Source organism: Dreissena polymorpha, chromosome 1 (genome assembly GCF_020536995.1).
Source record: "Dreissena polymorpha isolate Duluth1 chromosome 1, UMN_Dpol_1.0, whole genome shotgun sequence".
NCBI lineage: Eukaryota > Metazoa > Mollusca > Bivalvia > Myida > Dreissenidae > Dreissena > Dreissena polymorpha.
Genome location: NC_068355.1, coordinates 73,219,565 through 73,245,225, shown reverse-complemented (window position 1 = coordinate 73,245,225; position 25,661 = coordinate 73,219,565). Strand labels below are relative to the sequence as shown.

General features: G+C 39.4%; 1 protein-coding gene across 3 annotated transcripts in view; it reads left to right on the top strand.

Annotated features, from left to right (window-relative positions):
• The window catches only part of LOC127834980 (solute carrier organic anion transporter family member 2A1-like), a 45,561-nt gene extending 22,982 nt beyond the window's left edge, over positions 1-22,579 (top strand). For 2 of the 3 annotated variants that reach the window (XM_052361159.1, XM_052361152.1), the window contains exons 3-11: positions 4,388-4,486; positions 5,164-5,250; positions 8,944-9,132; positions 14,205-14,369; positions 15,365-15,554; positions 19,768-19,903; positions 20,223-20,374; positions 20,614-20,678; positions 21,683-22,579. In XM_052361159.1, the coding sequence (XP_052217119.1) occupies positions 4,388-4,486; positions 5,164-5,250; positions 8,944-9,132; positions 14,205-14,369; positions 15,365-15,554; positions 19,768-19,903; positions 20,223-20,374; positions 20,614-20,678; positions 21,683-22,038 (1,439 nt within the window). In that variant the 3' untranslated portion in view covers positions 22,039-22,579. The remainder of the gene's footprint in view (positions 1-4,387; positions 4,487-5,163; positions 5,251-8,943; positions 9,133-14,204; positions 14,370-15,364; positions 15,555-19,767; positions 19,904-20,222; positions 20,375-20,613; positions 20,679-21,682) is intronic. The other variant, XM_052361163.1, reaches the window with a different exon arrangement.
• Positions 22,580-25,661: the final 3,082 nt, after the last annotated feature.

Genomic DNA, 25,661 nt, shown 5'->3' with positions numbered 1-25,661 from the left:
GTATATTTTTTTAAGAACATTAACGGGCTGTTTGAAAACACGTGCAATTAATAACACACATTTCATGCGGTAAATATGCGACTAACACGTGACAAAAAACAACAACGATTCGAACCTTTTTTATTTAATAATATAAAACGTATTATTTCAAACTTAAGGTAGGATAATATGTTCTACGTTTCCGATCTCAAAAATCGCTATTGGATTGAATCTTTTAGATGGCGATTAAGGTGGAAAATGTACAAGAAATGGCGATTGTCAAAAAAACAAGGTTCCATTATAAATTAATCAGTATTCCCTACTTTAAAAGAGCTCGGTCAGCAGCTGAAGCGTGCACGGCGCGACTGGTGCGAGAGTCACCCGCAGATTATTTTCTTAAAGACTTCTCCGAAGAATCGCCAAGCGGAATGTTAATTTCCCGTAGGTTGATAGTGGCTTCATTACATCGTCTGAGGAGGGTCGGATAGTTCTAGGGCGACTCTAATAATCCAGTGTCATCCATCGAGCCGGAGTACTCTCCTGCTGACTTCGCTGACACCCAGAACTTGGAAGGATCGCCAAGCGGAATGGTAATTGCCTGTAGGTGGATAGTGGTTTCACTACATCGCCGGAAAAGGGACGGGGCAGCAGAGGTGGCAGCGAAGATGACGGACAGGGCGGACCTTTGGCAGAGACGCAGGCCAGGATTTTGAGGGGATGGCCCTATGAAGATAAAGGAAGAGCCACAGGACGGTGTTACTCAGTGGGCTCAACGTGCTGGGGAAACCGTTCTGGGGTTCGGGTCGAGGGCTTGAAATGTCTAGAATGGCCATAAAGGCGGGAAGACTGTCTTTTTTTAATTTAGCACTCCATAGGCGGAGTAACCATGTCCTTGTAAGGGCAACTATACATGAATTGTCTTTAAATTGTCTACAAGTGCACATTAAGGTCTCATTTGTCACCGTGCACAGGTCTATTTGGATCAAAATTGTTTATTTGGCGAATACCCGGGCAGCCGATGCTACTTTCGCTCGTTATTATCAAGTTATAGTTTAACTCGTGTTTAAACTCTTGTTGCTCCTGGCGTTTTTCGAACATCAACGTTTGAATGTTTTTCCTTTAACGAAATTGTTTCCTTCAACACATGTAATTGTCGTTATGGCTACTCGTTTAAACACCACGATAAAAATTATATCTTGTTAAAATGAGAATGAGAATAAGAAAAACATCCGTGTTACTAGCATGTGTCATTATGACTTTTATTGTGATAATTACAAAATTAACAAGCATCTTTCTAAATGTAGGATGTGTCGTTGATTTTACAAACGGTAAACCGGATGTACTTAAACAAGAATTGTTCACCTGCAGCCTTAAATTAGAACGCGGAAAGACCGATGACCGACTGGTCGCTAATGTTACTAGATGTGTATGAAGATTCTTGCGTGAAGCGTTCAAATAAAGTATTAGAACACGTTTTAATTTTTTCTTTTCCTCATCCTCTTTATCCTCATCATCCTCATCATCCTAATCCTCATCAGCAGCATCAGCAGCATCATCATCATCGTCGTCATCATCATAATCATCATCATCATCATCATCATCATCATCATCATCATCATCATCATCATCATCATCATCATCATCATGATCATGATCATCATCATCATCATCATCATCATCATCATCATCATCATCATCATCATCATCATCATCATCATCATCATCCTCATGATCATCATCATCATCATCATCATCATCATGATGATCATCTTCATCATGATCATGATCATGATCATCATCATCATCATCATCATCATCATCATCATCATCATCATCATCATCATCATCATCATCATCATCATCATCATCATCATCATCACCATCAATCATCATCATCATCATCATCATCATAATCATCAGCATCAGCATCATCAGCAGCATCATCATCATCAGTATCATCATCATCAGCATCATCATCAGCGGCATCAGCATCAGCATCATCAGCATCATCATCAGCATCATCAGCATCATTAGCAGCATCAGCATCATCAACATCAGCATCATCAGCATCATCAGCATCAGCAGCAGCATCATCAGCATCATCAGCATCAGCATCATCATCATCATCAGCAGCAGCATCATCATCAGTAGCATCATCATCATCTTCATCATCAGCATCATAAGCATCAGCATCATCAGCATCATCAGCATCATCATCATCAGCATCATCAGCAGCATCATCATCATCATTAGCATCATCATCAGCATCATCATCAGCATCATCAGCAGCAGCATTAGCAGCATCAGCATCAGCAGCATCATCAGCATCAGCATCAGCATCAGCATCAGCATCATCATCAGCATCATCATCATCATCATAATCATCATCATCATCATCATCATCATCATCATCATCAGCATCATCAGCATCATCATCATCATCAGTGCCATATTCATAATCCATATTGATCGACTTAAGTATATTGGTATCTCACTTCCGTAAATGAATGTTGTACTTTTTCATGGAATCCTGACAACTTGCCAGTAGGCTTTTATAAGTGATGTTTTCTACAATTTTTTTAAACATAAATCTTAATTAAAACAAAGTGTGGGCATACAGGCACTGTAATAACTTGGTTAACCATGAACTGGACAATTGTTCCGAAAAGTAAAAATTGGATTCAATAGAAGGAATACTCTCTGAACGGATCCGCTATGCAATTAAATATTCTATGACAAGTTTATCATAAATTACATGTGTCTGGGAACAAGCTTTTCAACCATTTGGTCAAACAAATGGCTTTTTCTACTTGGTTCTTATTCAAAATATTGAGCCATTTTTGGATTGCCAAATGAAATTCAACACAAATCGGTTCATTCCAACTCAGAGTACGGCATTTGTAAACTAATAAATAGTTTTTTTTTAAAACTTCCAAAAACACATTATGTTAAAGTAAAAAGTATGTGAAAAGATTATATACACTTATTTTTTTTCAACAAAATATTGATACATTTTATACTTTGATTTCAGAAAAAAATAGCAAAAGATTAATTGACAATTGTTTTAGATTTTGAAAACTTCGGGACAAAGCGTTGCGTTTCGGTGGACAGGTATTGGTCGATTATGACTATCCAATATCTGCTGCTACTAACGCGTGGGTTCAAGAATTCGTCACACTCGACCTTTGAAAGTCCATTCAGGTGAACACGTCGGTTCAACACAGCGCTAGGTCCCATGCAATTGTTGTTACGACGTCTTTAAGGTTTGCAAGAAACCGGTCTCTTGTCTGGCATCCGCTCGTACTGTCGCTATCGTACACTGATGCCTGGCACCACAACATAAATACCATAATTACCACTGTGACCTTGACATTGAACTTGAGGTCAGCGTTCAGATTTTAAATCTGCGACCGCGATTCAAAAAGGCTCATAACTACTGTGTCCCTTCAGATATTTCTTTCATATTTGGTATGCATGTTTATCTGGACAACACCTTTTAAGCGCATAATTTATTTACCCCCTTGATCTTGACCTTGAACTTGAGGTCAGCGTTAAGGTTCCAATATGAGACCGCGATTCGAAAAAGTCTCATAACTACTGTGTCCCTTCAGATATTGCTTTCATATTTGGTACGCATGTGTTTCTGGACAAGACCTTTCTATGCGCATAGCATTTTTGACCCCTGTGACCTTGACCTTGAACTTGAGGTCAGCATTCAGGTTTCGAAATCTGCGACCGCGATTCGAAAAAAGCACATACCGACTGTGTCCATTCAGATATTGCTTTCATATTTGGTACGCATATGTATCTGGAAAACACCTTTCCATGCGCATGAAATCTTTGAAATATGGGTCCGCGTTCAGGTTTCGAAATTAGCGACCGCGATTCAAAAAAAGCTCAGAACGTCTGTGTCCCGTACACACATGGTAGCTATGAGCACATGTGCGACAGTGCACTATTTGGAATTCTGATCTGACCCCTGAGTAAAAAGTTATGGGGGTTGGGGTGGGGCCGGGTAAGAGATTTTCACTCATTTGTTTAGGTTAATTTACATTTACTTATCATTTCTACACCGAATTATTTCAAATTGATAATTAACATCTCTTATGACAATACGGTCAATCTCAACTATGCATAGAACCATTACCAACCCTGGGGCGCCCCTGGGTCAAACATGCGTCGTGGGGATACGCGTCGGCCTCTGCCGCGCCATTTCTAGTTTAACATTAAATTACATATCGACATACTACTTATAAAATCACGTGGGGCAAAAAAAACCCGCAAAACTACGAAAACCTATATTGAAAAGAAAAATAATAAAACCGAATGTACCCCACTGTATTGACTGATATTGGAGCTGTGTTAAATTTACAGGGCGCAAACTTTAATGTTCCTTTACTTGTTTAAGGTATGATTCTGCAGGGACTTGCTAAGGCGCCCCGCTACCCTTTCATCACGACGTACGTGGACGATAACGTCAACAAAAAGAACACCGCGATGTACATGGGTCAGTTGGCAAAGCCACACTCACATCGACATATGAGTCGCGTTCTGACAAAACTGGACATAATGTATGTGCGTAAAATGTCGACCCAGAATAGCCTGTGCAGTCCACACAGGCTAATCAGGGACGACACTTTCCGCCAAAATTGGCTTTTTGCTAAGAAGAGACTTCATTTTAACGAAAAATGTCATAAAAGCGGAAAGTGTCGTCCCTAATTAGCCTGTGCGGACTGCACAGGCTACTCTGGGATGACACTTGACGCATTAAGCCCAATTTTCTCAGAACACGACTCATATTATAAGTCTACATGTTCGGCAAAGAAAATAAATCTTTTTTGATCGATAGGACTTGAAACAAAATAAAATATCGCCAATAAATATTTAAAATGCGAACATAAACATTCGTGAATTTTACTTGTTATCTATTAGATTTGAATATAAAGAGGTTAATACATTTTTATTATAATAATTACTTTGTATACATGAAATGCCTTTTAATATGAATAATGTGTAATATATGCATGCTTTTTCTTTCTTTTATAAAAATATATTTGCATTTGCATTTGTTTTTTGTATTTTTATGTTATTTTTTTATCGAATAAATACAGCCCAAATGATTTGTAGTCTATGAAATCACACATATTAAAATGTGTCATTTCTAAAGCATACTTTTTTCTTCAGGAATTATTTCCGGTGTGGGTATATTTGGTCCCGCTATAGCATTTTCGGTCGGGGGCCTGTTTAGCAGACACTATGTTACTTTGCAAGGTGAGTAATCCGCATGTTTTGAAGTGAAAATGTAGTAAGCAAAGTAGTCAAGAGCAGGATTCCAGGCACCAACTATTAGCGTTTTTAAACGTTTTCAAACAATTAAAAGTCACTATTTGGTACACCTGTTCGAATGCCCATTACACATGTCATTTCGTCAATTAAGATTTGCCACTGTCCTTGCAAACATTTAGTTTGACACAAAAAGTTTTACCCCTGACAAAACATCCATAAAGTATTATATCTGTCTAAACTTCCACAACGTTTTACCTTGTACGAATGTGCACACTGTGTTACCTCTGCCCGAGCATCCATTATCTTTACCTCTGCCCGAACATCCATTCATCGTAACCTCTGCTCGAACACCCATTCATTGCTACCTCTGCCCGAACACCCATTCATTGGTACTTCTGCCCAAACATCCATTCATTGCTACCTCTGCCCGAACACCCATTCGTTGTTAACCCTACACGAACACCCATTCATTGCTGCCTCTGCCCAAACACCCATTCACTGCTACCTCTGCCCGAAAACACATTTGTTGTTACCCCTACACGAACACCCATTCATTGCTACTTCTGCCCGAACACCCATTCATTGTTACCGCTACCCGAACATCCATTCATTGTTTCCTCTGCCCAAACACCCATTCATCGCTACCCATTCCCGAACACCCATTCATGCTGCCTCTGCCCGAACACCCATTCATTGTTACCTCTGCCCGAACACTCATGCATTGTTACCTCTGCCCGTACACCCATTGATTGTTACCTCTGCCCGAACATCCATATATTGTTACCACTGCCCGAACACCAATTTATTGCTACCTCTGCCCGAACACCCATTCATTGCTTTCTCTGCCCGAACACCCATTCAGAGTTACTTCTGCCCGAACACCCATTCATTGTTACCTCTGCCCGAACACCCGTACATTGTTACCTCTGCCTGAACACCCATTTATTGTTACCCCTGCCCGAACACCCATTAATTGCTGCCACTGCCCGAACAACCATTCATTGTTAACTCTGGCCGAACACCCATTCATTGTTACCTCTGCCCGAAAACCCATTCGTTGTAACCTCTGCCCGAACATCCATTGATTGTAACTTCTGCCCGAACACCCATTCATTGCTACCTCTGCCCGAACACCCATTCATAGTCACTTCTGCCCGAACACTCATTAATTGTTACCTTTACCCGAACACCCATTCATTGCTACCTCTGCCCGAACACCCATTGATTGCTACCCCGGCCCGAACATCCATTCATTGTTACTTCTGCCCGAACACCCATTGATTGCTACCTCTGCCCGAACATCCATTTATGTTACCGCTGCCCGAACACCCATTCATTGTTACCTCTGCCCGAACATCCATTCATTGTTACCTCTGCCCGAACACCCATTGATTGCTACCTCTGCCCGAACATCCATTCATGTTACCGCTGCCCGAACACCCATTCATTGTTACCTCTGCCCGAACATCCATTCATTGTTACCTCTGCCCGAACACCCATTCATTGCTACCTCTGCCCGAACACCCATTCATCGTTACTTCTGCCCGAACACCCAGTCATTGTTACCTCTGCCCGAACACCCATTCATTGTTACCTCTGTCCGAACACCCATTCATTGTTACCTCTGCCCGAACATCCATTCATTGCTACCTCTGCCCGAACATCCATTCAATGTAACCTCTGCCCGAACACCCATTCATTGCTACTTTTGCCCGAACACCCATTCATTGTTACCTCTGCCCGAACACCCATACATTGCTACCTCTACCCGAACACCCATTCATTGCTACCTCTGCCCGAACATTCATTCAGTGTTACCCCTGCCCGAAAATCAATTCATCGTTATCTCTGCCCGAACACCAATTCATGGCTACCCCTGCCCAAACACCTATTCAGTGTTACCTCTACCCGAACCCCCATTCATTGTTACCCCTGCCCGTATATCCATTCATTTTTACCTCTTCCCGAACATCCATTCATTGTTACCCCTGCCAGAACACCCATTCATTGCTACCTCTGCCCAAACACCCATTAATTGTTACCCCTGCCCGAGCATCCATTCATTGTTACCTCTGCACGAACACCCATTCATTGCTACCCCTTCCCAAACACCCATTCATCGCTACCTCTGCCCGATACCCATTCATCGCTACTTTTGCCCGAACACCCGTGCATTGTTACCTCTGCCCGAACACCCATTCATTGCTGCCTCTACCCGAACATCAATTCATCACTACCTCTGCCCGAACATCCATTCAGCGCTACTTCCGCCCGAACACCCATTAATTGGTGCATGTACCTCTGCCCGGACACCCATACGTTACAACTTCTGTTCTGACATCCATTCAGTGTTACCTCTGACCTAACGTATATTCAGTTTTACGTTTGCTCGAACTTCCTGTCATTATTTCCGTTGCCCGAACATCCATTCAGTATTACCGCTGCCTGAACATCCAGTCCGTTAAGTTTTACCACTGTCTGAAATTCCATAAGTTTAATTCTTTTTGTAAGTTTAACCACTGACCAAACTTTTAGTAAGTTCTACTCCTGTCATAACGTAGTTGAAGTTTTCGTGTCCGATGGTCCATGCATTTTTACCTTCCTTCCAAGGTCCATGTAGTTCAACTTCCGCCAGAACGTTAATAAAAGTGTATCCCTGACATAATGTTCATACAGTTCTAATGCTTTTTGAAAGTCCATAATGTTTTACCCCTGTCCGAGCGTCCCTAGTTTTCCGTCTTTCAAAACATCCATAAAAATATCTCCTTCTCGAACGTTAACTTAATGTGACCTCTGTCAGAACGTCTTGCAAGTTTTATCTCTTTCCGAACGTCCATAAAATTCTGACACTTTTCTAACGTCCAAAACAGGCGTTACTAAACTGTCTGTCTGTCAGATTGTCTGTCAGCCTGTCAGCCTTCCTGTCTGTCTGTCTGTCTGTCTGTCTGTCTGTCTGTCTGTCTGTCTGTCTGTCTGTCTGTCTGTCTGTCTGTCTGTATGTCTGTCTGTCTGTCTTCCTGCCTGCCTGCATGTCTGTCTGACTGTCTGTCTGTCTGTCTGTCTGTCTGTCTGTCTGTCTGTCTGTCTGTCTGTCTGTCTGTCTGTCTGTCTGTCTGTCTGTCTGTCTGTCTGTCTGTCTGTCTGTCTGTCTTTCATTCTGTCTGTCTGTCGGTCGGTCGGCCCGTCCTACCGTCAGTCAGTCCATCCGTCCCTCCGTCCGTCTGTCTGTCTGGTACGCTCATCCATTAAGTTTAGCCGTATCTCTGCCAAAACGTCCATAACGTTTACCACTGTCAGAACATCCATTAAGCGTTACCCAAGTCGCAAATTTTTTAGAAGTTTTCCCTGTCCAAACTTTCGGAAAGTTCTGACTATTTCCGAACTTGTATGAAATGTTTTCCATGTAACACCATCCATCCAGTTTAACCCCTATCCGGACTTCCTTCTGTAGCAGAAATGTAAGAGCTGTTTAAGACGTAGTAGAAGTGGTAGTAGCAATAGTGTGAGTAAGATAATTTAATGCAAAAATTGTTGATTTTATATGAAATAAGCAGCGCCCGCACTATTTACAATTAAAGTTTTAATAAAGAAATATACAAACACTCGCATCTTAATGTTACTAAACACATATGTGCACATTAAACAAATAAAATGAACTGCTTTGCACGTATATTGCAGATGTTCCCATCACTCCTAGACATCCGGCCTGGATAGGCGCCTGGTGGCTGGGCTTCGTCGTCTTTGGCCTAATATCCATCGTGATATCCTTTCCGCTACTCCTTTTCCCGCGCAAACTCCGTCCGCGCCCTCGAGGGCAGAAGGCATTAAAAAGCGACTCTGGATCAACGTTTCAAAGGGCCATTTTAGGTGAGTACATTGATCTCATGTGGGCCCAATTGCTAAATAGTGCAGGACTAGGTCTAAAGTTCCGTTTGCAAAATTGGGTTGGGGTATTTTCTCACTTGATGTGAGTTAATTAGTCCTTATACATGATAAATCACCGAGGTGCTTGTCCGTCGCACTGCCAGGAGCCTCAAAATATCAAAATCCAATATGGCCGCCATGTTGAAAAAGAAAAAAATGCCTTTTGGAGTAAAATCAAATGTTTTACCTCTAAATTATGTATTTTTTGGTGAGAACTCAGTTATGAGAGGTCTTGTTAAATGTGGAGGGTAATTGATCCGGAAAGGTCAAGTATAAGGTCATATGATACATCAACGACCTTGAGTTGACCTTGGGCAGTAAAAGCCAGTGTATAAACTTTATTGTGACACATTTTGACTTAATTAATCAAATTACACTATTGTTGTGCACGTTTTACGTAATATTGGCACATTGAGATAATTTATGCATGTTGTACTCCCAGACAAGTGACTAGTACATTAAAAAATTTCACATTCTGTGGAAAAATACTACAGTGGGCGGGATTCAAAACCAAATACAGATGGTAACCAAGCAAACCCGTGATATTTGTTCAACGTTGGCTCAAAGTCAAACCGACGTTACATCTATTTGATGTCGGAAAGACTTTGAACCAATGTCTGTGTTGGTTGGGTAATCACTGAGTCATTCCCAGTCCTAGGGACAGGCTAACGGGCTTACACCTTATTCCATATGGATTTATAGCAAACACGCACACAACTCATCAACATGAAATCATTCTCATTTTAATAGTTTTAAAAATACTTTGTTTCACATAGATTACATACAGTTCCAAAGTTAGTCATTTCAAGTCAGGTTTCCACAAGGTTAATTTTTGATAACTTTACCATGACAAACTGTGATGCAAAGCACCCCAGCAGCACGGCACGGACAACATCGAGTTTCGCACTTTCGAGTACACTTGCACAATATCAGCAAGCTCCGTGGTAAAGGCACTTTCATGCCAAGGTGCTCCTCCCATTCACTACGTGTAACTGGTGCCAGCCGTGTCTCGGGGACATCAATATCTATAAGCAGTTTACATGCCCTATGTATTAGAAAGGCTCCTCTACGAATATGTCCTTTGATTACACTGCTTGTATGAGACAGGCAATCAAGTCCAGCACTAGTACTGGTATAGTTCTCTAGTCGGAGATGATCAAATGTTTCCGCAGTTGTCGTCGATCTTGCCTCTGCCCAGACGCGTACCATATACTTTTCTGCTAATGCTTCATCCTGCTCTGACAAGGTATCTGTCTCTCCAAAATTCATTAAAAACTGTACCGGGTCAAGGGTCACAGCTGCATGTTTGGTTTCCACTTTACTCATGCAGTCGTCGGCAGTCAATATGTGAGCCGTTATCATTGTCTTTGCCAGCGGTGTCCCAAGCCGAGAAATTGCCTGATGCAACGGGAGCATTTGACGCTTCTCACCAGTACCATATTTCTGCCATATTTCTTTCATACCGAGTGTCTGAAAATATTGAGTGAAGTGAAGCAATTTTGCAAAGCTGTCCGGGTCGTTGGATAACACAACAACTCTTTGACACTGTTTGATACGAGCAGCCCACTCAACATGAGCCATTACCCTGGCATCGGCCTCCTTAATCCAGTTTAACAGCTCAGGAATTACTTCATTACCAAACTTAATTGCTGGAAGACAACTGAACTTGCAATGATAGGGTTGGCACAGACGTCATTGCACACTATATCCCTTACTAGTTGAAGATTACGCTTATTGTCCTCGGATGCCCGGAATTTATTAAGTTATTGTGGGAGTGGTGTGTCTCTGCTCATGTCAATAATTGCAATACCTGTTGCTTCGTCTCCGCGCCTCAACCTTTCACCTTACTTTAAAGACATTTCAACGTATGAGTCTAGTACAAGATGAATGCACTCTGGCCCCTCACATATGCTTGACGCTTAGTTGATGACAGCATTGATTGCACCGCCCAGAGCGGAAAATTGTGCAAGTGGCATCTATCGCATTTTAGTCATGAAGTCCACTATGACATGAGTAGGAAGAAGAGATTCTTGACTCCATTTACTGATTTCCAGTCTAGATTCAATCTCCCCAATAAGTTTTGACTTATCAACATGGGCTGGGAGGTCACCATCAAATAATGGAGATGAAGAAATCAAATCATGAGATAATATCTGCTTGAGGGACATGCCTCGTTCCTTTGCAATGTCCATGCTCCTCGGTGCATCTACCATATCTTTGAATAGCTTTTGATGCCAATAATGACTGTTTAAGATGGTCAGTGAACTTGGGAAGCTTTCTCTTTGAAATGGTGGAACATATTTTTTTGGCTTTCTCAACTATTGTCTCCTGCCTGTATGCGCGGTAAACACGTTCACGTACAGCAACCTCTTTGTCAACAGCCAGTTTTGTCAGTAAATTGTGTATGGGTTCTGACGTTCGAGCACATAGTCCAACAACATTTCTACATTGTGGTTGAACGAGTGACGACGAATGGCGCTCAGCGAATGCTGAAGATGACATTCTGTGTGATCCATCGGCTTGTTGGTGGTTAGAAGATTGAGGAGGCTTGTGATGGACCCTATCTCATGGAACAAAAGCTCAAATTCTGCTACTGCACCAGCATTACGTGTCTCTCCTACAACATAGTGACCTTCTGGACCCTTTGATACTCTTTGAATAGTCTGCTCAACCTTCATATCACCTGCAACACTGCAAAACCAGCCTGGGCGGTCCCGAACAAACCACTGACCAATGGAAAAGCGCCGATAAAGCTCAGGATGTGTGAAGTTCATTACCTTTATTTGTTCAAGGTACCATGAATCGTAACGCAAGTAGTTAATGCAGCAAATATTCAGCAAATATTTGCATGGAATCTTCAACGGTAGCAACATGCAGATTCCAGTTTCCTTCTCTGTCAGAGACTACCGCATTTTTTACGATGGACACTAGCTGCAACCAAACACCAAAGAATTGGCAAAGCTCAAACTTAGTCTCACATTCATTTTGAAACTCCAGAAAGTCTTGATGCAATTGTTCCATCTGCCCGTAAATAACCTCAAACTGCTTTGGAAAGCGTTTATTGGCAACAAGCATGTTTTGCAGTTCCTTCATCTGCTCCAGGACTAGGTACATGTATGTAGCATTGTCCTTGCGTGTCCAAAATGCTTGTCACTCCAGTTTATGAATTAAGTCCTTCACCATCAGCATACCAGTGAGGGCTCGTACATAATTGCTGTACGTCAACACTGTCTCTATCACACCTGGTCCAAACACCCCACATTCGATCAATACGTCATCTAGGCCAGAACCTCGCCGAAGTTTGCCCTGACATCTCAGCAGAACACGGGTCCAATGGAAAGGGTCCATACAAAGGGCCCATACAAAGAAAGAGGTAGCTGAACTTGTTCGTCTCGTATAGGTAAATGTCTGCTGCAAGAGCAAAAACACCCTCATTACACCATAATGCCAGCGATTCATGATTTAACTGTCTTCGCACACTCTGAAAATTAGTGAGGCAATGTCTGACTGTAGCACGCTCAGTGATGGGTCTTGGTATAGCAGGTAGGAAGCCAACACGCATCATCGGCACCACAGCAGATATGAGGATTTTCTATTTCTGAACCATTTCGCAAAACACGTATTGTGAATTCACGATATGTGGCTACATTCCGGGCAGTTTGTGTATCGAGCAACGTAGCCTGCTTAGTTTGAGGATGAAGCAACATCTTGTTATATGGCTGGTCTTACTATTGGCTTGATATGGGGAGGTACCTCTTGCATGGTAGCTTTGTCTTCAGAAATGGATGTGCACGGCTTATTCCTGTATTGGACACTGGGGATGTGGAAAGAGGCCTATTCACATTTAATGTAAATGTACACATTTAACACTAGAATCAAACCAACAAAGCCAATTAATCAAACATGGGAACACACTAAATAAACCAAAGTTTATCAAAATATGATGCTGTGGTAAACAGACTCGCCTTTCGCAATACCGTGACTTTCCCGCTTTTGTAAATAAAATGACCGGATCAATGTTTGCAATCAAAATGCACTAATAAGAATACAATTAAATGATTCTCTATAAAGAAGAATGGTAAATAAACATTTGACAATTTAAAGCTGCATAAATAAGCGTTGCTTTAGGTAAAATTGATGCTGTCAATTCATCAAATCAACGAATCAAAGGACTTAGCGGTATTAATGACAAAATGATCTTGTACATGCCGTTTCAAGATCATTCTGACTTTGACAAGATACATTGATAACATTAATTTATCCTTCACACTATATTTAGTCAGTACATATATTTATTATAAATGTGTATTGTTGTTACGGTAAATAAAAGTAAAAATTGTATTATGTCAATGGCGGCCATCTTTGAATCAATAATAGCAAAAACATGGCATGATGCCAGACAAGCACCTCGGTTTTTTTGCATGTCTACAAACCCATAAACTCAATTCCACTGAGAGACGCCCCCAACTACATTTTGCAAACGGGTCCACATACCAAGTACAGGACGAAAAGGACCTTTAAATCTAAACGACATGTTAAATGATAAAGGGCATGTTAACCAACTATTCAGATCGTGTGTCTTATGGATAGAGTTTTGTTTGGTGTTAACTTATGTGTTTAAAGAGCTTCTTAACAGTGGGCGTTAATCGAGTGCCAAAACTGGTCTCAGCGATGATCTGGTGTAAAGGCTGTCGGTGTTAGGCTGCATGCGTTAACCTGCTATTTAGACTGTTGGCGTCCCCCGAGTATTGAGACAGGATGCGTTAACTTGGTTTATTGGATTTTTGGCTTTTATCTCACGTTTAAACTGTTGACGTTAACCGAGTGTTTAGACTGTTTGCTTTAACGACCCAATGTTTTAAATGATATTAAGACTGTTTGCGTTAATTATATGTTTTGGCTACTCGCGTTTACCTGGTATTCATACTGTTGGCGTTTAATCTTGTATTAAATACGTTTATATATACGTATTTGAACACGTGCTATTAGTTTGAATATATATATATATCTTTCAGATTTTCTGAAATGTCTATTCCGGCTTATCAGTAATAGCGTTTACATGCCCCTGAACGCGAGCACGTGCATTCTGTTGTTCGCGGTCGCTGGGATGATTGCCTTCGGTGCCAAGTATCTGGAGACACAGTTCTTCATCCCCGCATGGAAAGCCAACATCCTACTAGGTATTTCAAACTCAGCAATTAATGTTGCCGCGTTAATGCAAGCATAGTTTTCATTAATCAGCAGTATTGAATTCATTTCACGGCTGTGAGTGAAACGTACAAGTTTGCAGGTTAGCACATTTTCTTATGGTTTTCGCTCTGTGTGTCCGTCAGTCTGTCACACTTTGTTGGATCCTGCGATAACTTTAAAAGTTCTTAATATTTTTTCATGAAACTTGGAACACGGATAGATGTCAATATGGACATTTTGCACGTCATTTAAATTCGTTCCTACGTCAGAAATTGTAGTTGCTATGGCAACAAATAGACTAGAAATACTGCTGAAAATGTTTTTTTTTATCCTGCGATAACTTTTAAAGTTCTTAATATTTTTTCATGAAACTGGAAACATGGATAGATGGCAACATGGACATTATGCACGTCATTTCATTTTGTTCCTACGTCAAAAATTCTGGTTGCTATGGCAACAAATATATATAAATATATATATATATATATATATATATATATATATATATATATATATATATATATATATATATATATAATATACATATAAATCTGAACATGGTGGAATTTCTGACAATGCAGGAGCCGGTAGGAGCTTAACAATAGTCTTGTTTAAAATATTATACATTTCGGCAAATGTATTCCAAAATCTCAAACATATACTGTTTATTTATCGATTTTGATCGGTTATATTGTATATTGTATTTACTAAATACGTGGATTATTAACGAAACGTATATACCTTATGGATAAATTGCTCGGTGGCGGTTGAACAGATTTTGCTAATTATTGTCCTAAGTATCCCGAGGAAGAGATTTTGATTTACTTTTACTTATTCTTTGTTAATACATATTTTAGACAATGGCAAATATTTAAGTTCAATATTTCCAATACATGTTGTGCCATTTTGTATTAACAAGACAACCATTTAAGTATGCTTCGGACGACAGTGATCTGTATTCGAACGTAGTAATTGCCTTTGAAAGGTATGATGAACATCGTCGCCGCCTCGGCCGGAACTATCGTTGGGGGCCTGGTGGTGACGAAGAGGAAGTTGTCGCCGGTGGCGTGCACGAAGATGCTGCTGTCGGTCGGCTGCCTCTCACTTGTTCAGGTCGCACTGGGGTTCGTGTTCGGGTGCGGCAATGCGGACATCGTGGGATTTAACACCAAGAGGTAGACTGACATACTCAGGTTTGTGTTCGATTACTTCAACACGAACATCGTGGGTGTTAACGCGAATAGGTAGGATTGAATGCAATAACATAGTACTTGAAATGTAACTAACATTAAATTCGTTGTAGCCTTGATTTTTTTTTTTGATGTTGGTAATTGGTATTCTAGCTGCGGGAAATTTTTAATTGTTGAATTGAACCTCTTCAATCGCGAAACCCATAAAATACATTTACTTTTTAACAATACTCATGTACCATACGTAATTTGCAATGCTTGGAAAAACTAAGTTAGTCTAAATTTTTGTGTCGCCTGACTGTGGTCAGGGGACATATAGGTGTGACTTGCTTCGGCGGTGTCGGCGGCGTCACACTTTTCGAAAAGGGCTCATAACTTCTGTGTCCCTTCAGAAATTGCTTTCATATTTGGTATGCATGTGTATCTAGACAACACCTTTCCAAGAGCATACATTTTTTTACCCCTGTGACCTTGAACTTGAGGTCATCGTTCAGGTTTCGAAATCTGCGACTGCGATTCGAAAAAATCTTTTCATATTTGGTATACATGTGTATCTAGACAATACCTTTCCATGCGCATACAATTTTTGACCCCTGTTACCTTGACCTTGAGGTCAGCGTTCAGGTTTCGAAATCTGCGACCGCGATTCGAAAAAGGCTCATATCTACTGTGTCCTTACAGATATTGCTTTTATATTTGGTACGCATGTGTTTCTGGACAACACCTTTCCATGCACATGAAATTTTTGACCTTGGGATCCGCGTTCAGGTTTCGAAATCTGCGACCGCGCTTCAAAAAAAGCTCATAACGTATGTGTCCCATCAGATATTGCTTTCATATTTGGTACGCATGCGTATCTGGACAAGACCTTTCCATGCGCAAAAAGTGTCGACCCCTGTGACCTTGACAATGAACTTAGGGTCCGCGTTTTAATTTTGAAACCTGCGACCGCGACACAAAAAGGTTCAAAACTACTATGTCTTGAGCTTTACTTTAAACATTATTTTTTTTATAGATTTGTTTATTCCCCGGCATCTACGATGCGGGAGGCATATAGCGTGTGTCCTGTCCACCCGTCCGTCCGTACGAAAATCTTGGTTAACACATTTTGACCGTTTCGTCTGACATCAATACCGCTTGCTACAGAGCTTTGATACTTGCATGGATGTTGTCTCTCATCAAACTGCATATAACAGCATCACCCAACCTCATTTTGACATTGACCTTATTTTGGACTTAGACTTATTGATATGGGCCAATTTCTTGATAAACCCATTTGGACGGTTTCGTCTGACATCATTACCGCTTACTACTCAGCTTTGATACTTGGATAGATGTTGTCTCTGATCACCCTCAACACACCCACATCACCCAACCTCATGTTGACCTTGACCTCGTTTAGGACTTATTTAAAGGTAACAGTTTCCTATTTACCTATTTTGAAGCTTCTTATCTTTTTTTGATACATTAGTGCTTGTTTAATATAATGCTGATAGTATCTCTCTCATTATAGCATTTTATTCCTTCCTAGTGTATAGTGTATAGTCCAAACTCTGTAGACAAGAAAACGTTCAAAGTCCTGGATTTACACTGCATAGGAATGATTTTGCTGTTCAGAGAACCCCATATGGTACTCATTGCATGGCAACCAAACTACAGCATGAAGTACATGATGGAGGCGTAAATGCTTCGGCGATAGAAATGACTCTTATTAGTGTTTTGCAACCCGTGAAAATGAATATCTTAGGACTCTATAGACCTCCTAATCAAAGATGGAAACCATTTGAACATGCTGTAGAACAAAAATTGAAATCATTCTTTAGTTTTGAAAAGTCAGTTGTCATAAGGGGCCTTCAACACAAACAGTACAACATACAGACAACTTTGTTCACTGATGGAGAAATATCACTTCAAACAGATTGTTAAAGTTGTAACAACAGACAATAATACACGAATTGATTTGATATTTGTAAACTTTGACAGTTATAAAGATGTTGGTGAACTAGAGACGTACTTCAGCCACCACAAACCTGTGTGGATAGCAGTTTAGAATTGAAGATAATTCACAAATTATAGCACAAAGGAGGGCATATTGTGTTTGGTCTGTCTGTGTGTTTTTGTCTGTTTCACAGGTGGTTAGCGTGTGGCTATTGATATATATTAGTGAAAACATCATTTTGAATGATAAATAATCATATTATAACGGAAAATAAACTTTTCTGAAAACAAAATTCACTATCAAATATATATATATAACAAGGTATTCAACTCGAAATCACCCGAAAACAGGGTGCATCGCGTTGAACAGCCATTACTTTATCAATTTTGCAGCGATTTTCACGATCTCGGTCTTAATCAACGCATAAATGAATTTCCTTTCTGGAAATGTACATGTCTTGCAATATTTTTTCAAATACTGGGTCAACTTTTAAGAAATAACACAATACACAACTCGCGTGACCCACTTAACATCGATCAGACCGGATCTAAGACTGAAATCTTCACGAAGTAAAGGGCATTTTCCCTGCAAAGTTCACGGACCTCGATACCATAATTCAATAAAACGTATGAAAAACATTTTTACCGTGCTTGCCGTTACATTATGCATCAAAACTACCTGTCCAGCGCCGTTTGAAACCTTTGTTTACATACTTTTCAACTAACTGACATTTTAAACACACGAGTGATTTCATTGGTCCAATGCGAAGGTGTGTCTTTACACCTGGAGATTTCATTCATTAATCCTGTCTGATCGCTGTCAAATAGGTTACACGAATTGTGTTGTATCGTGTTATTCCTTAAAATTTGACCCAGCATGTGTAGAAATATAACAAAATATATTCATTTCCGGAAAGGAAATTCATTTCTGTGTTGAATAAGACCGGGTTCATGAAAATCGCTGCAAAATGGATGAAGTAATGGCTGTTCAAAGCGATGCACCCTGTTTTCGGGTGATTTCGAGTTGAATACCTTGTTTCATTGTTAATCCGAACTTCGTTAAACCGAAGAAATCGTTAATTCGAAGTGTTTATGTCGGTCCAAACACTATAATTCGCACCTTATTATCAATCTTTAATCCGAAGTCAAAACTGCAAAACTGCAAAACACTGAGCGTAATTTCACACCTATGTCGTCTGCGCGTTGTGCGTCAAAGCCGATAATTACACCTTTGTCGCCTGCGCGTAGCATGTTAATTTTATAATGTCGTCAAAAGCCGACGACGAGGCCGACAACACATGAATGAACATGATATCTAATCAACGTGTGATCACATGCATCAACGACGTAAGGCAGTTCTGCGAGCAAAACACGGGCGGAAGCCAGTTCTTCAATTTCCTTGACAAATTGGAGAAATATGTTACACGCGTCCAGTTTAGTGCTGCTAACGCCGGTGTTCAGAAAGACATCGCGTCTTATTTAAAAAAAATAGTGATTTCATTTCCGAAAATGTATCCATATGTATTAACATGTATGATGCGCTATGCATTATATTTTATATGTTCTGTAATTAGAGAAAAATAAAAAGAAGAAAAAGAATCGTTTTATTCCTCCGTTTGTTACAAGTAGAAATCAATTGCTATCTGACTAGTTTACGTTTTTAAGTAAAACAATTATTAAAAGTACAGTGTGACCCAACCATGCGTATTCCACAATGTTGTATTTTTTCAGGATCAAAGAAGTCGTCTGTCAAATGTTTATTTCGAATAATCGTTAATCCGAAGTTTTTTTAACGGTCCCGACGACTTCGAAATAACGGTGTTGAAGTGTAATTAATATCAAAGCCACACGCTAACCACCTGTGGTCTGTTTGCTATTGGATTTACAATATTCATACAACATTATTTTGGTTATTCATTAAAAAAAGTTTAGCTTATTCAATATGTTACTAAATAGGACAAAAGCGGGTAACAGTTTGATTGTAACAACATTAAGAATTAATGTCCCATCCCCGATATAATAGTTAACAAGTTACACAGGTATGCTACCGTCAGGCGACACATCCAACTCGCGGAGTTCTGGTTTTAACAGCTAGCATTAGTGCCTCACTTATTCTCGATGGTTATTACAAAACAAGTTCAACATATTTTCTTCTAAAACTACATAATTTCTGGTTACTTTTTTATAATTCAATTATAGCACATCCATTATTGTATACGAATTATGAAACGTTGTTCACACGTTTGTCCGTGTACGACAGCGTGGACGGTGCAACGAACGGCACCTGTGCGGAGTCTTGCGGATGCGACAACAACACGTACTTCCCGGTTTGTGGAGCGGACGGAAGTAACTACAGGTCGCCGTGTCACGCCGGATGTGCCTCCTACGAAGGGATGGTAAGTATTTGTAATTAAAAAATAAAATTGCCGTAGTATGAAACTATTTATTATAATATGCACTAGAATTCGCATATGATTATTGCTGCTCTTAATAAAACATAATGTATGCATCCATGTGTGGGTATAGCACATGATTAAATAATCAAATAACCATGGGTGGATATAGCACATGGCTAAATAATCGAATTAGTAAGCTTTAATTATTTGCCAAACTACCTTTGCCGAACGGAGTCTAAATTTTGCAACTGATCGATTCTCAGACCAACTTCGTACGACATCCATTTAAATGTAACACTTCTCCACTCACTTTGTCCAGTCGTTCGGCGCGTGCACATGTAGCGGGGGCGCGGCCAGCCCGGGCCTGTGCGAGACCACGTGCGGCATGCTGTACCCATACCTCGTGAACAACGTGATTGGTGCCTTCCTCGGCACACTCGGCATGATGCCCGGCTTCATCGTCATGCTTAGGTACGGTAAACATGTGTTTCTAATAATTTACATATGTGTTTGGTAGGATCATAATAATGGCATTGATAATATGCGTTATTTTATAAACGGTATGCTTAGGTTGCTTTTTATTTGTACTCATACGCCTTTAATGTTGAAATTTATGCTGCAAGTATTCTAGAGCAAAGTTTAAATGCTCCGAAAAATCATACCATAATAATGAAAATAGAAATAAGTAAAAATTTCCTCTGATGTTTCAGAAGCGTAAGCGAGGGAGACAAGTCCATGGCTGTGGGGTTTTCGTCTCTAATGTCGACAATCTGTGGTAGGTAACATTACATACCAGGCTGTCCTTTTTGAAAGTCCCCATGCCGTCGTGACCCTTTTACCTTGCTGTAGCATGACATCCTCGTGCCATCTCCAAGTCACATCCATGGGATAAACAGTTGAGGCAAATTTCATGGCGTTACTTTGAAGGAAACAGAAGAACAGATATAAACATGCTAACTCAAACGGTCATAATTCAAGTTCGACCTTGACATTGCGTTTACATCAGTGTGTTATGCCTTCTGCTCATGGTTTCAGTGAGCAAACAATACTTAAGAGGCAAGTTTCACGTGTATCTTTCAAACGGTATAGGCGTTATAATTCTCACACAACAAAGGACAGAGTAATCGAGGTTCACAATTTAACGTTCAGTATGACATTTACCCTGAATCGACAGGCAACGCCTTTCAGTGTAATATGAAATATTGGGCGGAAACGATTTCATTACGAGCACAGACTGACTAATAGACGAATAACATTCCTATACCCCCTCCCGCCATATACACGCACTTGACATCCCCTTCCCCGACCCCTTGGCCTCGTAGTTTCCAAAGATCAAAAGGATTTTATGTGCCAACAATTTAAACGAATATTGCAGATTTGTAATTATTTACCCTTGCCTGAAATGCCGTCCTTCTGAGTTTCATTTTACACAAAAGGATCACTTTTTTCTACAAATAATCAGTAGTATCTTAGTTGTACATCTTAGTATTTCAAATAACTTTTCCTCTATATAAAAGAACTTCTTGCAACATTTGACACGTATCACGAGAATATAGAATGAAATACCTTCCATATAGGGACTTTATTCATATAATAATGATTGTGAATACCACATTTATATGAACTCCTATGGACACATTTCTAGTCCTTTTGTTATTTAAGCTTAAATATTTCTTTTGTAAATTATTTGTGTCTATAGTTCTTTTGAATAATATGAAAGAAATGTTTCTATATAAATGTATTCCGTTGATAAGTTTGCGCATTGATTTGTATCTTCAGGATGGTTTCTAGGACCAATTGTGTTCGGAAAACTCATAGACACCGCGTGCGTCATTTGGAGCGCTTCTTGTTCCGGTAAAGGAGCATGCGCACTTTACGACAACATTGATATTCGGATAAAAATGCACTCGTACCAGCTCGTACCCAAAGCGATCGCAATTCTTCTCCAGGTGTTTGTGTTCATCAAAGCGCGAAAGAAGACCGACTGGAGCTTGACACATGACGACGCCGAGGCCGCCGACAGAGAAGAAGGCGACGTGGCGGAAGCTATGATTGATCAGCAAATGGATACGTATCATCCGTCCAGCTGGAAACCTGATCCAATTTATAAACAAGTCAGCAATCCATCAAGCTGAGCTCTAACGTGAATAAGGTTAACTCTGCAACTGACGAATTACATTAAATTCGTTTACAATATATTACATGTATTATGTAATGTAATAATGTAAGGCCGGATGAAAAGAAGACCAGTGGGAAAATGGCGATTTGGTTCCGCTGTACGAGAATGTATTCCCGATAATTAATCAAATATGGGTACGAAGATTCAATTTCATTAACACGTGTTGTCACGGTATTCGATGGTTTTTAAACTTTGGTTTTCAGGCAAAATGTGCGTAAAAAATTATAGTACATGTATCATACTCGTCGATTTAAATTCGTACTTTTGTCGTTTCGCGTATTCCGAATCCCACAATAGTATTATCTATGAAATGGAGAGGTCGAAATATTACGATTATAGAGGACATATCCCTTTTCCACAACGATTTCACAAACATTTATGACAGGCTTGTTTACATAACACAACATGAATATATTACTGTTAACTGTCAACATATTTAATGATAAAACCGTAAATAGCGTATAACATATTTAATGATAAAACCGTAAATAGCGTAATATGTAAGAAACTATAACATGAATTTTTAGTAAACATGCGAAAAGTGTTGTTTTTTTATCGCAAATTATACTGTCGCCGTCTGTTAAAAATTCACAACACATGAAATATATATTTATATATATGAGCCGCGTTCTGATAAAACTGGGCTTATTGCATGTGCGTAAAGTGTCATCCCAGATTAGCCTGTGCAGTCCGCACAGGCTAATCAGGGACGACACTCCGCTTAAACTAGATTTTCGGAAAAAAGGGAATTCCTTTACACAGGCTAATCTGGGACGACACTTTACGCACATGCATTTTGCCCAATTTCTCAGAACAAGGCTCATATTGACACTGCTGCCTCCTCTAAAGTGTTTAAAAAAATATTTCAAAAAGTGACTTAGTTTTTGACCCCAATTGGTTTTTGACCCCAATTGACCCTTTTTGAACTCTGCTTATATTTCACTTGTTCTAACCAAGTTTTAAATGAAGATTTTTAGTAAATGTGGCTCTGAAGTGTTAAGATCTGTATTACATTTGAACTAGTGACCAAGTATTTGACCCAACGTTATCCAGTTTTTGCCCGAAAGAATTGGGAAAAATGATCTGACCAAATTGCATTAAGATTGAGTAATACATTTGACCTCTAGTGTTCACAATTATTTGTTGTGTTTGAACTAGTTATCTAGTGTTTGATATAATTTTAACTCCATATAAATATGGATATCATTTAGAAAATATTCTGACAAAGTTTCAGGAATATTTTGCAATACATGCGAATTTTCAAAATACAACTCTCGACAGCGGATGAAGCACGACGGACAACGAACATACATTGATCAAATAAGTCCATCATGAGCAAGCAATAGTTGCATTAAAGAAAACTTAAACTTAACTGATCATTATTATTGTTACTTAGCAATTATCTATTTGTTAAAGTGCATCGTAATTTAATTTCATGATATTTTATCAGATGAGCAATAGATTGAAACTCGAACACAGTTATTGTCTTCGCACGGTTTTAAGTTTGTGATCATCATCGCTGTCAGTGATCCTCTAACACACCTTTTTGCATTCAAGTGAGATCCTATGATTGACAAGCGCGTTAAATGTATGATTTGTGAAAAGAATTTAAAAAAAAAACAATTGTGTCTGAACGGAGAAGTAATTTTATTTGATAACAAAATTAAAATCAAATATGCTTAAGTAATCGTGAGCTTTTACCATCATTGGATAAAGAAAACCATGCCATTAAATTTATATAAAAAACATGTTCACGATTGTCCATGTAAGGAAATTATGTTGAATGTATGAGATTGATTCATTTCTTTCGATGCAAAGCCAATATTAACGAACATTAAAAACAGCGTGTATAGTCAATAAAACATTACATACAAGTACATAAACTTACAAATAAGAACGCCATTCATACCTAAACCAAGGATAACAAACACAAATGAAACATTTTTTCCAATGTAGTAAGAGACAATCATGTTATTTAGGCGAATCTCGGCATTACATCTTACACATAATCTCACTGCTTTATCTGTAACATGTTTAAAATGTTAAATTGCAGAGAAATTTCATCAGTTCACAAGTACGTGCAATATAAAAGATAATAATGTTACACACATTTGATCGTGGATATCTAAGATTCAACATTATGCAGATTAAATTACTTGATATACCATATTATTGAGGTTGTTAAGTACCCCATTTTAAATGATTATTTTATATTTGATTCCGAGTAATATGGCCTACCCCTATCATCGACTGATATAAAATCTTCCTGTTAAACTGACACAAAAAATATATCATGCAACGTTATATCAGGCAGATATCAATGCAACGCATGATAAATGTCAAAACATATCAGGACTGTAACTTTGCCGTTTATTGGAGACGTTTGAGAGGTTCCTATAAGTACAAGCTTCTGCTGTATGGCAATGATATGAATGCACACAGCACACGTGCGGAGTATCAATGCCCATGTACATAAATACAAGTTGCCGTTTTCCGGCGTTCAGTTGTTTTAGTCAAATACAATATTCCTAAAAACATAAATAGTCTAAACAACTGAACTAAACAAAAGCAAAGCAGGTCTTTTTTATTGTAATGTGAAATGAAACCGTCACGAAGATAAATGGCGAGTACGGTGGCATAGATGAGACGTAACTTTTTATGTACGACGTTATCTCGATTAAGAATCACCTTCTCGTTACAACGACATAATAAGTCGAATTAATAAGTTCACCCGAAACACTTAGTAAGAAGTGGAAATTACATAACTAATCACAATAATGAAATGCTAATGTTAGAAAATACAACTAACCTGTAGTAAAGACAAATCAATTCTTGGTAAGAAGACAATTTAAAATGGATGACCGATGCCAAACAAATAGATTTACACAGTAATGAGCAGGACTTTCGAAAACCTCACTTATCTGCTGGTACAAACAGATCTCACTTCTCTGCTGGTACAAACAGATCTCACTCATTCTAAATCCCTTTTATAATAACATACTGTTAACCCCGTTGTTACTTACCAATGTTTCCCAAAATGGATCCAATGTGTTTGCACTGGGGGATTAATTTTATTTAAAATGTTCCAATTACAACTATTTCGTGAGGCAGAATACGGACACATTCGCGATTTAAAACATGCTTTCCTAACTGGTTGATCAATTAATAATGTCGTTAGCACGAATTAGTTTCCCCTTTCCCACGAGTTACCTTGTTGTGACAACGAGTAACTTGGTCGTAGTAACGACATAAATTAGTACATGCTCATGTATCGTCTCCCCCCCCCCCCCCCCCCCCCCCCGGTAATTAATAAATTACCAGCTCAAGCACAATTAATCAAAACCGTAGTTTAGGCCAATGTAGATACGCGTCCATGCATCCGATCTTAAGAATTCCCTGTTGATTGAGACTGGGTAAAGGTTGCGTCTCAAATAAAGAAGAAACGTGTTTGAAATCATGTTAATATATTAATGAAGTACTACGTTTTACTTGAGCAACCAAGTCAACCAAACAAAACAAATGAGTCGAAAATTTAGGAACTCACGTGTATCATCCTTAAGAGGAAACTCACCGACAAAC